The sequence below is a fragment of the Phytophthora infestans genome, genomic scaffold (genome assembly GCF_000142945.1).
Source record: "Phytophthora infestans T30-4 supercont1.44 genomic scaffold, whole genome shotgun sequence".
Classification (NCBI taxonomy): domain Eukaryota; phylum Oomycota; class Peronosporomycetes; order Peronosporales; family Peronosporaceae; genus Phytophthora; species Phytophthora infestans.
Window position 1 is genome coordinate 946,669 of NW_003303715.1, and position 14,790 is coordinate 961,458.

The following is a 14,790-nucleotide window of genomic DNA, read 5'->3' on the forward strand; positions in this document are numbered from 1 at the left end:
AAGGACTGCGTTTAAGATCGACCACGGCACGACTGCGTGCTCGCCGAACTCTGCAAAGGCTGCTTTGTCCTGTCTTCAGTCAACTTCGCCGAAGATTCTGGCGCGATGTCTTTGTTCGAAAGGAAACGCCAGGTTGCTCTTCATCTGTCTGTCCGGACCGAGTCTCTGCTGCGGAGCGCTCGTGCAGCAACAGTCGGCTCTCGGTGCTTAGGAGCAGTTTTGTTTTGGTGCTGCGCGCAAGTACAAGTCGGTACCGGAGTTAATACCGTTTCGAGTGGGTCGCATACCTCGAAAATAATCATCCCAGATCACTTCAAGTCCTTCACTCCGAATATGATCGTTTTTAGAATCTACAATCTAGAAGCGATCCAAATTGGTAATCCGGCGAGACGGCTGCCCCCTCGTGATTAATTTTGGGAGTCCCCGCGCCTTGTGAAGTTTGTGGCTTGAGCCGGCCAGATGGGATCATGGCCAGATTGCTCAAGCCAGATGGCGACGCAGTATAGAGAAGTTGTTTACGGAGCGGTGCCGGTGGGTTTTCATAAGAATCACGGGGCCAGGTTTGGCAGATCACGTGCTGCATTTCTCGATTGCGTGTCTCTGCTCAAGGTTTGTGGCTTCGGCCGGTGAGGTGCCAATATGTCGTCGTTTCCATCGCCCAGGCGGCGATGCTGACGCAACTTTGAGGTTCAATCGCTGCTTCGTTGTTCGTGGAGTGGTTTGGGTTTCGCCAAATTCAGGGTGTGACGGCCAGATAAATGCGTAGCACTGCCCGAATTTTTGTCAGATTGCGCTTGGTTCCGGGTTTTACTACGAGTTGCGCTGATTTTACACTAAAATTGCGTTTGTTATGAGACTTCGGCGCTTGATAAAGTGTCCGCTGCGGACTTCGATCAGGTGATTTGCCTTCACTACGCTAAGTTAGTGCAAACAATGTGGGGCCCGTGGTCAAATTGATACTAAAGCGTATTTTTGGGTAGGTGACTAGACATTGGATCGGTAAGCGTAGATCCGTTCGCTTATTTTTTTATCCCTGAAGTTTATGGTGTTCTAATTGATCTTTCGAGTATTTGTTGATGCTAGAATTGCGTGGTGGTGGAATGCCAGTCACGAAAATTGCGTTGATTCCTTGCCACTGTACCACGCAGTCAGTATGCTTACTGTCCTTACATTGTAGGATTGAGTTGGAAACGTTGGGTGGAATGTTTCTTGAAAATAATGCTAAGCGTAACAGTGGCCACTGTGCAACTTCGACAATCGTCGCTCTCTCAATTGGCTCGGTTTGTTCCATTTGGTGGCACATTTGCTGTTGATACTGAGCTGCTATCACTTGATAATCTGCTGAGATTTATGGTTCTCTGGAAGTATGCTGCAATCGTGACACTTTCAGCAATAGCGAGGCGTAAATATTTGAAGATTTGCATTGTGATTGCTCTATTCAGACGCTAAGAGACGACCTGCCCCATTCCACGAAGCTTGTGGGGACTGTAAACGCTCAGCCACCTGTCGGAGCACACACATTTACGCATCAATTGAAACAATCGGCGAGCCTTTACGAAGTCACATGTTGAAGGAGATCTCAAGTGGCTGCTGTTGTAAAGAGCTATTGGATTATTTTCTCTACCTTTGTGTCTATCACCAGCTCTACAGTCCACCCACTTGTCGTCGCAGTTCAGCCCTGGTGCCGTCTGAGAGTGCTCCTTGCAGCTTTGACCTCACTCTGCAATTTGCAGCAACCCTCTCAAGCCCTCTTCGACCTTCAAGTCTTCTTCGCCAAAGTCTTCTTCGCCAAGGTGAACTTCGCTTTACAAGTAACCAAAACTGTCCCACTCCATGCGCCAAGACGACTAACTACCAAGCACACAGAAGTCTCGAGCCGGAACGTCCATCTTGCACGCCACGAGACATGCACCCATTTCCTCCACCGCGACCTCACTCTGCAGAGTCCACTTGGGTCAGCTCGTCGACTTGGGCCAGAAGATGAACAACGTAGCCTAGATCTCACGTAGTGCACTCGGACATCGCCAAGAAGAAGGAATCCAGCCGGCTTCGACAGCATCAAGCACTCCAGAGAACGAAGCCAGGACGACACGGAGCACAGCGTACTAGTCCTTGATAGTACCATGCGTCTCCGTCTAAAGAGAAGCATCGACCTGTATCTAGAGAGTCGACTCGAGCGCTCCAGACATCAATTGCTGCTGCGTGTACTCCCACAGCACCAGAGCCCCGCTCACGTGCACATTCAGTGAGCGTACCAGTTCAAACTGGGGGATTTCCACACACACGTCGACAAGCTGCAGCACTTCGACCGGGATCCCTTCCTTCTCTCGCCCCAACACCAGCACCATCTTACGGGGCAGCGTGTAGCTCGCGAGACTCACACTGGACGCCGTTTGCTCCACTGCCACAATCGTGTAGCCCTCGCGCTTCCATCGCACAAGTGCTCGTCGTAAATCGTCACCTTGAGGTCGCACTTCTTCCAGTGGCATCCACTTGTGAGCCGTGGCGCTGACATTCACGAACGTGACGTCCTGCTGCGTCATCCGCAGGTTCGGCACGACCAGTTTCTGAGCGTTGAAGATCTCGCAAGTCCGTGCCAGTCCAGCCAGATTCGGGACCTTGTCCACCAAGCTTGCACACATGATAAGAGGCTGTCGAGGTCGTTGACGGGCGTTCAGCGTCGCTCCACGTCGTGCTGCGTCAAAGTCGGCACGCATCGCTGCAGGGAGCGCACTGTCCTCCAGCAGCAGCGCCGTCGTGTCAATTTTACGCTGCACAGTGAGGAATCCACTTACGCTATCCGTCTCCATGCTGCTCTTCTGCTCTGAAGGAGGTGGAGGGAAGTTCTCGAGCTGGTACTGCGCGTAGAGCTCGTTCATGGCAGTCTTGAGCTGTTCACTGAAGCGCAGAGCGTCGTCACGAGGTAAGAGCTCTCCGAACTCGCTAATGAAGCCAGAAGAGAGCATCCCCAGCAACGAACTCTCGTAGTCCGGGTGGAACTCGTCCAGTTGACGAGCTTGACGTCGTAGCATTCGCTTGCACTCCTTGTTGTTGCTCAGATAACGCGCCGTGCCCTCCAGAAAGCGGAGACCTGGAGTGTCTTTAGAGCTTTGTTTCAAGTAGTGGATGTGGCGAGGAAGCACCTTGGCCAGCAGATACTGAGCCAGTACTCGAGTGTAGCCATGAGACGTATTCAACCACGGCAACATGGTCTCCAGCAGTTCTCCACAGTCGACGTCAAGACTGTTGTCGTCCAGCTTGGTGTCCACCAAATACGCCGACACAAGTAACAGTGAAGCGCCCACTTGTGGCATCAGATTCGCATCGCCAAGCATGGGCAGCAACACGCCAGAGCAAATCTCCGTTGGGAACTTGGCAGCCATCCGCATACCGAACAGCTCCATGTAGTAGCGAACACTGGGCAGTTGAGGCACAGCAAATGCAGTAGCTAGAGTAGGAAGCAACTCTGTCAGCTGCGACTTGGTCACGTGTGCACTGACGATGCAGAGAGCCTGCCAGGAGCGCAGTTTCTTGCCGAACCCATCGCTGTTGAGCATGTGTTGCTTCTGCCACTCAGGCGTCACATTGAGCTTCAGAAGTCGAGCTGTCAGAGCATCAAAGAGCTGCTGCGTATCGTTACTGGACGAGCTCTTGTCGACAGCGACGTCGTCCACGAAGCTCAACATGACAAGCCGCACAAATCTGTCCTTGGCGTGGGTCGTGACCGCTGCTGTCTGGTTGCCATCGAGAGGAGAATAGCCTTGGAATCCTTGGAATGGAGCACCCGCATCCGTTGCCAGCTGCTCCTTCTCGTCGATCAAAGGTTCCTTATACAGCAGCAGCTCCACCAGCTCGTCTACAAAGGACAGAGCCGACACTGGGTGTGCACGCCACGTTTGACATAAGCGACACGCCAAGTGGAAGACCACGTTGGGTCTGTGTCTCGAGCCAAAGCGGATAAACCCTGCCAGCCAGAGCTTCATCGTCGAAGTCAGCTCAGCTCGCAGCAGGAATACTGGCTGGAACATACACGTCACGACAGCTCGAGTGAGCGCGTCAGGCTTGGCCTTGCTGTCGTTGTACGCCGTCCAGCCTTCCTCTAACAAACTATCAATATCCTTCGAGGCCTGGACCAGTGACCCAGCCAGTTGTGCCAGCGTGAGCGACAGCACGTTGACCATCTGAATCAACGCCGAAGGGTTCATGCCGGCAGTGGGCAACGCCTCGACACACGCGTCGTAGGTCGCTCGAAGTAGTTTCGTGTCGATGAAAGACGAGGATTCCACGACACGATCCAGATAGGATCCACAGGACGCATCCTGCCCTTACCGTCGCCCCCACACGCTTGGCTTGTGCTGGAGTAGGTGAATGGTAGAGTGAGAGACGACACTGAGAGAGCGACGGGGTGCCCGCAGGTCCCAGCAACCTCGTAAAATGGATACTGCTGAGAAACGTTACGAACTTCGACAATGGGTGCCAATCATTATTACGAAACTTAAACTTCAAGAATGGTTTAATAATGGGTGCCAATCATTATTACGAACCTCAAACGAGGGGCTGCCAGTCATTCGGCAACCGGAAACAATGGAAAGCGCCGACAAGAAATACAGCGAATCAATAGAAGGTAGAGCAGCATAGCGATGCATCCTTACATACAAACGATTGAAGTACAGCACGGCTGGACAGTCAATATGCATTGGATCAGGCGAAGATATGCAAGTCGTAGATATGGTTTGAAATCATTGAGATAAACAGTGTAATGTGTATTTCATCCAGCTAACTCGCACCAACAGAATTGTTTGTAGTCGATACGGAATGTATTCTAGCGCTTCTGATTCTCAGAGACCCGCCGACAGCATCCTCTTCATGTCTGATGTGGAGTTCTAGATCGTTCGTGGGAGGTCATAGGTTGCCATCGAGAGGAGAATAGCCTTGGAATCCTTGGAATGGAGCACCCGCATCCGTTGCCAGCTGCTCCTTCTCGTCGATCAAAGGTTCCTTATACAGCAGCAGCTCCACCAGCTCGTCTACAAAGGACAGAGCCGACACTGGGTGTGCACGCCACGTTTGACATAAGCGACACGCCAAGTGGAAGACCACATTGGGTCTGTGTCTCGAGCCAAAGCGGATAAACCCTGCCAGCCAGAGCTTCATCGTCGAAGTCAGCTCAGCTCGCAGCAGGAATACTGGCTGGAACATACACGTCACGACAGCTCGAGTGAGCGCGTCAGGCTTGGCCTTGCTGTCGTTGTACGCCGTCCAGACTTCCTCTAACAAACTATCAATATCCTTCGAGGCCTGGACCAGTGACCCAGCCAGTTGTGCCAGCGTGAGAGACAGCACGTTGACCATCTGAATCAACGCCGAAGGGTTCATGCCGGCAGTGGGCAACGCCTCGACACACGCGTCGTAGGTCGCTCGAAGTAGTTTCGTGTCGATGAAAGACGAGGATTCCACGACACGATCCAGATAGGATCCACAGGACGCATCCTGCCCTTACCGTCGCCCCCACACGCTTGGCTTGTGCTGGAGTAGGTGAATGGTAGAGTGAGAGACGACACTGAGAGAGCGACGGGGTGCCCGCAGGTCCCAGCAACCTCGTAAAATGGATACTGCTGAGAAACGTTACGAACTTCGACAATGGGTGCCAATCATTATTACGAAACTTAAACTTCAAGAATGATTTAATAATGGGTGCCAATCATTATTACGAACCTCAAACGAGGGGCTGCCAGTCATTCGGCAACCGGAAACAATGGAAAGCGCCGACAAGAAATACAGCGAATCAATAGAAGGTAGAGCAGCATAGCGATGCATCCTTACATACAAACGATTGAAGTACAGCACGGCTGGACAGTCAATATGCATTGGATCAGGCGAAGATATGCAAGTCGTATATATGGTTTGAAATCATTGAGATAAACAGTGTAATGTGTATTTCATCCAGCTAACTCGCACCAACAGAATTGTTTGTAGTCGATACGGAATGTATTCTAGCGCTTCTGATTCTCAGAGACCCGCCGACAGCATCCTCTTCATGTCTGATGTGGAATTCTAGATCGTTCGTGGGAGGTCATAGCCCCACCATGCAGTGCACGTACGTGCATGGTGCACGTCCGGATTAACCCGTCCGAGTTTATAGCATGCGTACTTTTGTGGATGTCAACTTTGCGTGGCACTCGCACCACTATGCCCCTCTCAGGTTCTGCATGTAGTAATTGTATCAGTGGCATTCGTGCGAGGACAGCGATAAACATCAGAGTTCATGCTTGCTGTCATTGGTGCTCTTGGTACGAGTGCCCATCTCTATGATAGCGATGTGTTTCCCAATCATGTCGAGCAATACATGTACTTGACAGTTGCTTCATGAGATGTAGCTTGTATCTATTAGCTACGTGATCCACTCAATACGTCGTACTATGTGTCAAAACGGCAGTAATGTTAAGTGGCCTTGTGACAAGACAAGAGTCTTCAAGGCTTTTGTCCTTGTAGTTCGAGGTGCATGGGCGCCATTATGATGACAGTGTGCACAGCAAACGTCATGAAGCGTTGCTTAGTTCATTATAATTATTCTTTAAAGAATTTCATCATGAATCGTTTTGATCTTCAAAGTGTATCCGTATTTTTGCTTCAGTAGTTTTTTTTTTCACAAGTCACACATTTTATTTTTGAGTTATTATTGGCAGCGACGTCCTCTCCCCCCGTCGAGTGCTTCACTGGCAGAACGAGCAGCTGCAGGCTGCGGTAGCGATGAGCACTGAGATTGAACCGTGGTACTGAAAGCCGATCCGCTTTCTGCCGCTCAGTGTCACTTCAGATTTGGCGACTTTAAGACGCAGTCGGAGACCCTCTCCGGTCTCTTCGACATTCGATCGTACAATTCCTGTGTGTTCTTCATCATGGTGTGTGCTGCCTTATGCCAGCTGGTCGCTAACAAGCCCTATCATAGCACACTCGTTTACTGCGCCGATACCGACAGAGACCATGTTGTTCTAGTATGTAACACGCCATCGGGTCTGGACGAAGACCGACCTGTCAGCCCGAGAACAAGGACGCGCTCGCGCAACTCAACGATTACGAGGTAGGTCTGCAGAATAGTGACCACTTGTCCTATCCGATTTCACATGTATGCATCGGTCGATTGTGTTCCGTCAGACCCGCCCCATTTGGATCCAAGACTACTCAAACCACAGCTACCCAGTGGATCAGGCTCGATCCGGCAGCACCTCGGTGTATGTAGCAACAGTGACAACCACTACAAAGGTCAGTGTCAAGGACACGACTGCAGAGCACTGCAGCAACCCTACCGCCCTCACGGCTCTTCAGTGTCTTGACCCCAGTGCACGAGATCTACAACTGTAGCCGGGCGCCGATCTGGTGGCGGCACCAGTGACTGCAACCTCTGACCACTTCAAGACTGCCGTCAACCTAAAATGAACGGGCAACAAGGCGCGCGTGGGCAGCACTGTGCCACCGACCGCTTCGACCGATCGTGTACTTACGGTGAAGACTAGTACGGTGGTACACTGTGTACAAATGTTGCATCATCAAGAAAGCATTCAACAATCAAGTACTACATCTACACGTCCGGAGATTGCGCCAGTAACAAAGATCTAAAGAAGATCGTCTACTAGATCTACAGCAAGCACCGCTTCATGTCGACAATGACTGTAGCCTACAGCCCAAAAAAGGAAGCATGCTTGCCGCAAGTGCACGGGCTACCGGAAGTCTACGCAAAGATATTATTCATGTGTGCATCGGGCGTTGGCGGCGGAAGGCGTCGCGATATGTTTCTCATTGGAGCTTTGTCGTTCCTGGTCAGCTGCTATAAAGCTGTGGGATGTCGGGTGCAAAGGACTGCGTTTAAAGATCGACCACGGGCAACGACTGCGTGCTCGCCGAACTCTGCAAAGGCTGCTTTGTCCTGTCTTCAGTCAACTTCGCCGAAGATTCTGGCGCGATGTCTTTGTTCGAAAGGAAACGCCAGGTTGCTCTTCATCTGTCTGTCCGGACCGAGTCTCTGCTGCGGAGCGCTCGTGCAGCAACAGTCGGCTCTCGGTGCTTAGGAGCAGTTTTGTCTTGGTGCTGCGCGCAAGTACAAGTCGGTACCGGAGTTAATACCGTTTCGAGTGGGTCGCATACCTCGAAAATAATCATCCCAGATCACTTCAAGTCCTTCACTCCGAATATGATCGTTTTTAGAATCTACAATCTAGAAGCGATCCAAATTGGTAATCCGGCGAGACGGCTGCCCCCTCGTGATTAATTTTCGGAGTCCCCGCGCCTTGTGAAGTTTGTGGCTTGAGCCGGCCAGATGGGATCATGGCCAGATTGCTCAAGCCAGATGGCGACGCAGTATAGAGAAGTTGTTTACGGAGCGGTGCCGGTGGGTTTTCATAAGAATCACGGGGCCAGGTTTGGCAGATCACGTGCTGCATTTCTCGATTGCGTGTCTCTGCTCAAGGTTTGTGGCTTCGGCCGGTGAGGTGCCAATATGTCGTCGTTTCCATCGCCCAGGCGGCGATGCTGACGCAACTTTGAGGTTCAATCGCTGCTTCGTTGTTCGTGGAGTGGTTTGGGTTTCGCCAAATTCAGGGTGTGACGGCCAGATAAATGCGTAGCACTGCCCGAATTTTTGTCAGATTGCGCTTGGTTCCGGGTTTTACTACGAGTTGCGCTGATTTTACACTAAAATTGCGTTTGTTATGAGACTTCGGCGCTTGATAAAGTGTCCGCTGCGGACTTCGATCAGGTGATTTGCCTTCACTACGCTAAGTTAGTGCAAACAATGTGGGGCCCGTGGTCAAATTGATACTAAAGCGTATTTTTGGGTAGGTGACTAGACATTGGATCGGTAAGCGTAGATCCGTTCGCTTATTTTTTTATCCCTGAAGTTTATGGTGTTCTAATTGATCTTTCGAGTATTTGTTGATGCTAGAATTGCGTGGTGGTGGAATGCCAGTCACGAAAATTGCGTTGATTCCTTGCCACTGTACCACGCAGTCAGTATGCTTACTGTCCTTACATTGTAGGATTGAGTTGGAAACGTTGGGTGGAATGTTTCTTGAAAATAATGCTAAGCGTAACAGTGGCCACTGTGCAACTTCGACAATCGTCGCTCTCTCAATTGGCTCGGTTTGTTCCATTTGGTGGCACATTTGCTGTTGATACTGAGCTGCTATCACTTGATAATCTGCTGAGATTTATGGTTCTCTGGAAGTATGCTGCAATCGTGACACTTTCAGCAATAGCGAGGCGTAAATATTTGAAGATTTGCATTGTGATTGCTCTATTCAGACGCTAAGAGACGACCTGCCCCATTCCACGAAGCTTGTGGGGACTGTAAACGCTCAGCCACCTGTCGGAGCACACACATTTACGCATCAATTGAAACAATCGGCGAGCCTTTACGAAGTCACATGTTGAAGGAGATCTCAAGTGGCTGCTGTTGTAAAGAGCTATTGGATTATTTTCTCTACCTTTGTGTCTATCACCAGCTCTACAGTCCACCCACTTGTCGTCGCAGTTCAGCCCTGGTGCCGTCTGAGAGTGCTCCTTGCAGCTTTGACCTCACTCTGCAATTTGCAGCAACCCTCTCAAGCCCTCTTCGACCTTCAAGTCTTCTTCGCCAAAGTCTTCTTCGCCAAGGTGAACTTCGCTTTACAAGTAACCAAAACTGTCCCACTCCATGCGCCAAGACGACTAACTACCAAGCACACAGAAGTCTCGAGCCGGAACGTCCATCTTGCACGCCACGAGACATGCACCCATTTCCTCCACCGCGACCTCACTCTGCAGAGTCCACTTGGGTCAGCTCGTCGACTTGGGCCAGAAGATGAACAACGTAGCCTAGATCTCACGTAGTGCACTCGGACATCGCCAAGAAGAAGGAATCCAGCCGGCTTCGACAGCATCAAGCACTCCAGAGAACGAAGCCAGGACGACACGGAGCACAGCGTACTAGTCCTTGATAGTACCATGCGTCTCCGTCTAAAGAGAAGCATCGACCTGTATCTAGAGAGTCGACTCGAGCGCTCCAGACATCAATTGCTGCTGCGTGTACTCCCACAGCACCAGAGCCCCGCTCACGTGCACATTCAGTGAGCGTACCAGTCCAAACTGGGGGATTTCCACACACACGTCGACAAGCTGCAGCACTTCGACCGGGATCCCTTCCTTCTCTCGCCCCAACACCAGCACCATCTTACGGGGCAGCGTGTAGCTCGCGAGACTCACACTGGACGCCGTTTGCTCCACTGCCACAATCGTGTAGCCCTCGCGCTTCCATCGCACAAGTGCTCGTCGTAAATCGTCACCTTGAGGTCGCACTTCTTCCAGTGGCATCCACTTGTGAGCCGTGGCGCTGACATTCACGAACGTGACGTCCTGCTGCGTCATCCGCAGGTTCGGCACGACCAGTTTCTGAGCGTTGAAGATCTCGCAAGTCCGTGCCAGTCCAGCCAGATTCGGGACCTTGTCCACCAAGCTTGCACACATGATAAGAGGCTGTCGAGGTCGTTGACGGGCGTTCAGCGTCGCTCCACGTCGTGCTGCGTCAAAGTCGGCACGCATCGCTGCAGGGAGCGCACTGTCCTCCAGCAGCAGCGCCGTCGTGTCAATTTTACGCTGCACAGTGAGGAATCCACTTACGCTATCCGTCTCCATGCTGCTCTTCTGCTCTGAAGGAGGTGGAGGGAAGTTCTCGAGCTGGTACTGCGCGTAGAGCTCGTTCATGGCAGTCTTGAGCTGTTCACTGAAGCGCAGAGCGTCGTCACGAGGTAAGAGCTCTCCGAACTCGCTAATGAAGCCAGAAGAGAGCATCCCCAGCAACGAACTCTCGTAGTCCGGGTGGAACTCGTCCAGTTGTCGAGCTTGACGTCGTAGCATTCGCTTGCACTCCTTGTTGTTGCTCAGATAACGCGCCGTGCCCTCCAGAAAGCGAAGACCTGGAGTGTCTTTAGAGCTTTGTTTCAAGTAGTGGATGTGGCGAGGAAGCACCTTGGCCAGCAGATACTGAGCCAGTACGCGAGTGTAGCCATGAGACGTATTCAACCACGGCAACATGGTCTCCAGCAGTTCTCCACAGTCGACGTCAAGACTGTTGTCGTCCAGCTTGGTGTCCACCAAATACGCCGACACAAGTAACAGTGAAGCGCCCACTTGTGGCATCAGATTCGCATCGCCAAGCATGGGCAGCAACACGCCAGAGCAAATCTCCGTTGGGAACTTGGCAGCCATCCGCATACCGAACAGCTCCATGTAGTAGCGAACACTGGGCAGTTGAGGCACAGCAAATGCAGTAGCTAGAGTAGGAAGCAACTCTGTCAGCTGCGACTTGGTCACGTGTGCACTGACGAAGCAGAGAGCCTGCCAGGAGCGCAGTTTCTTGCCGAACCCATCGCTGTTGAGCATGTGTTGCTTCTGCCACTCAGGCGTCACATTGAGCTTCAGAAGTCGAGCTGTCAGAGCATCAAAGAGCTGCTGCGTATCGTTACTGGACGAGCTCTTGTCGACAGCGACGTCGTCCACGAAGCTCAACATGACAAGCCGCACAAATCTGTCCTTGGCGTGGGTCGTGACCGCTGCTGTCTGGTTGCCATCGAGAGGAGAATAGCCTTGGAATCCTTGGAATGGAGCACCCGCATCCGTTGCCAGCTGCTCCTTCTCGTCGATCAAAGGTTCCTTATACAGCAGCAGCTCCACCAGCTCGTCTACAAAGGACAGAGCCGACACTGGGTGTGCACGCCACGTTTGACATAAGCGACACGCCAAGTGGAAGACCACATTGGGTCTGTGTCTCGAGCCAAAGCGGATAAACCCTGCCAGCCAGAGCTTCATCGTCGAAGTCAGCTCAGCTCGCAGCAGGAATACTGGCTGGAACATACACGTCACGACAGCTCGAGTGAGCGCGTCAGGCTTGGCCTTGCTGTCGTTGTACGCCGTCCAGCCTTCCTCTAACAAACTATCAATATCCTTCGAGGCCTGGACCAGTGACCCAGCCAGTTGAGCCAGCGTGAGAGACAGCACGTTGACCATCTGAATCAACGCCGAAGGGTTCATGCCGGCAGTGGGCAACGCCTCGACACACGCGTCGTAGGTCGCTCGAAGTAGTTTCGTGTCGATGAAAGACGAGGATTCCACGACACGATCCAGATAGGATCCACAGGACGCATCCTGCCCTTACCGTCGCCCCCACACGCTTGGCTTGTGCTGGAGTAGGTGAATGGTAGAGTGAGAGACGACACTGAGAGAGCGACGGGGTGCCCGCAGGTCCCAGCAACCTCGTAAAATGGATACTGCTGAGAAACGTTACGAACTTCGACAATGGGTGCCAATCATTATTACGAAACTTAAACTTCAAGAATGGTTTAATAATGGGTGCCAATCATTATTACGAACCTCAAACGAGGGGCTGCCAGTCATTCGGCAACCGGAAACAATGGAAAGCGCCGACAAGAAATACAGCGAATCAATAGAAGGTAGAGCAGCATAGCGATGCATCCTTACATACAAACGATTGAAGTACAGCACGGCTGGACAGTCAATATGCATTGGATCAGGCGAAGATATGCAAGTCGTAGATATGGTTTGAAATCATTGAGATAAACAGTGTAATGCGTATTTCATTGACCTCCAGCTAACTCGCACCAGTCGATACGGAATGTATTCTAGCGCTTCTGATTCTCAAAGACCCGCCGACAGCATCCTCTTCATGTCTGATGTGGAGTTCTAGATCGTTCGTGGGAGGTCATAGCCCCACCATGCAGTGCACGTACGTGCATGGTGCACGTCCGGATTAACCCGTCCGAGTTTATAGCATGCGTACTTTTGTGGATGTCAGCTTTGCGTGGTACTCGCACCACTATGCCCCTCTCAGGTTCTGCATGTAGTAATTGTATCAGTGGCATTTGTGCGAGGACAGCGATAAACATCAGAGCTCATGCTTGCTGTCATTGGTGCTCTGGTACGAGTGCCCATCTCTATGATAACAATGTGCATGTTGAGCAATACATGTACTTGACAGTTGCTTCATGAGATGTAGCTTGTATCAATTAGCTACGTGATCCACTCAATACGTCGTACCATGTGTCGAAACTGCAGTAATGTTAAGTGGCCTTGTAACAAGACAAGAGTCTTCAAGGCTTTTGTCCTTGTAGTTCGAGGTGCATGGGCGCCATTATGGTGACAGTGTGCACAGCAAACGTCATGAAGCGTCGCTTAGTTCATTATAATTATTCTTTTAAGAATTTCATCATGAATCGTTTTGATCTTCAAAGTGTATCCGTATTTTTACTTCAGTAGTTTTTTTTTCACAAGTCACACATTTTATTTTTGAGTTATTATTGGCAGCGACGTCCTCTCCCCCCGTCGAGTGCTTCACTGGCAGAACGAGCAGCTGCAGGCTGCGGTAGCGACGAGCACTGAGATTGAACCGTGGTACTGAAAGCCGATCCGCTTTCTGCCGCTCAGTGTCACTTCAGATTTGGCGACTTTAAGACGCAGTCGGAGACCCTCTCCGGTCTCTTCGACATTCGATCGTACAATTCCTGTGTGTTCTTCATCATGGTGTGTGCTGCCTTATGCCAGCTGGTCGCTAACAAGCCCTATCATAGCACACTCGTTTACTGCGCCGATACCGACAGAGACCATGTTGTTCTAGTATGTAACACGCCATCGGGTCTGGACGAAGACCGACCTGTCAGCCCGAGAACAGGGACGCGCTCGCGCAACTCAACGATTACGAGGTAGGTCTGCAGAATAGTGACCACTTGTCCTATCCGATTTCACATGTATGCATCGGTCGATTGTGTTCCGTCAGACCCGCCCCATTTGGATCCAAGACTACTCAAACCACAGCTACCCAGTGGATCAGGCTCGATCCGGCAGCACCTCGGTGTATGTAGCAACAGTGACAACCACTACAAAGGTCAGTGTCAAGGACACGACTGCAGAGCACTGCAGCAACCCTACCGCCCTCACGGCTCTTCAGTGTCTTGACCCCAGTGCACGAGATCTACAACTGTAGCCGGGCGCCGATCTGGTGGCGGCACCAGTGACTGCAACCTCTGACCACTTCAAGACTGCCGTCAACCTAAAATGAACGGGCAACAAGGCGCGCGTGGGCAGCACTGTGCCACCGACCGCTTCGATCGATCGTGTACTTACGGTGAAGACTAGTACGGTGGTACACTGTGTACAAATGTTGCATCATCAAGAAAGCATTCAACAATCAAGTACTACATCTACACGTCCGGAGATTGCGCCAGTAACAAAGATCTAAAGAAGATCGTCTACTAGATCTACAGCAAGCACCGCTTCATGTCGACAATGACTGTAGCCTACAGCCCAAAAAAGGAAGCATGCTTGCCGCAAGTGCACGGGCTACCGGAAGTCTACGCAAAGATATTATTCATGTGTGCATCGGGCGTTGGCGGCGGAAGGCGTCGCGATATGTTTCTCATTGGAGCTTTGTCGTTCCTGGTTCAGCTGCTATAAGCTGTGGATGTCGGTGCAAGGACTGCGTTTAAGATCGACCACGGCACGACTGCGTGCTCGCCGAACTCTGCAAAGGCTGCTTTGTCCTGTCTTCAGTCAACTTCGCCGAAGATTCTGGCGCGATGTCTTTGTTCGAAAGGAAACGCCAGGTTGCTCTTCATCTGTCTGTCCGGACCGAGTCTCTGCTGCGGAGCGCTCGTGCAGCAACAGTCGGCTCTCGGTGCTTAGGAGCAGTTTTGTCTTGGTGCTGCGCGCAAGTACAAGTCGGTACCGGAGTTAATACCGTTTCGAGTG

The 14,790-nt window shown here is 51.6% G+C and overlaps 3 protein-coding genes across 3 annotated transcripts; all 3 read right to left on the bottom strand.

Annotated features, from left to right (window-relative positions):
- Positions 1–2,159: 2,159 nt before the first annotated feature.
- PITG_16519 (SpoU rRNA Methylase family) lies at positions 2,160–4,205 on the bottom strand (the record flags this gene model as incomplete). The annotated part of the gene is made up of 1 exon (XM_002897498.1): positions 2,160–4,205. One exon carries the CDS (start codon positions 4,203–4,205, stop codon positions 2,160–2,162), a length of 2,046 nt encoding a protein of 681 aa, XP_002897544.1.
- Positions 4,206–4,902: 697 nt separating this feature from the next.
- Positions 4,903–5,376, bottom strand: PITG_16520 (uncharacterized protein; the record flags this gene model as incomplete). The annotated part of the gene is made up of 1 exon (XM_002897499.1): positions 4,903–5,376. The coding sequence occupies one exon, from the start codon at positions 5,374–5,376 to the stop codon at positions 4,903–4,905; it is 474 nt and encodes a 157-aa protein (XP_002897545.1).
- A 4,638-nt stretch (positions 5,377–10,014) lies between these two features.
- Positions 10,015–12,060, bottom strand: PITG_16521 (SpoU rRNA Methylase family; the record flags this gene model as incomplete). The annotated part of the gene is made up of 1 exon (XM_002897500.1): positions 10,015–12,060. One exon carries the CDS (start codon positions 12,058–12,060, stop codon positions 10,015–10,017), a length of 2,046 nt encoding a protein of 681 aa, XP_002897546.1.
- Positions 12,061–14,790: the final 2,730 nt, after the last annotated feature.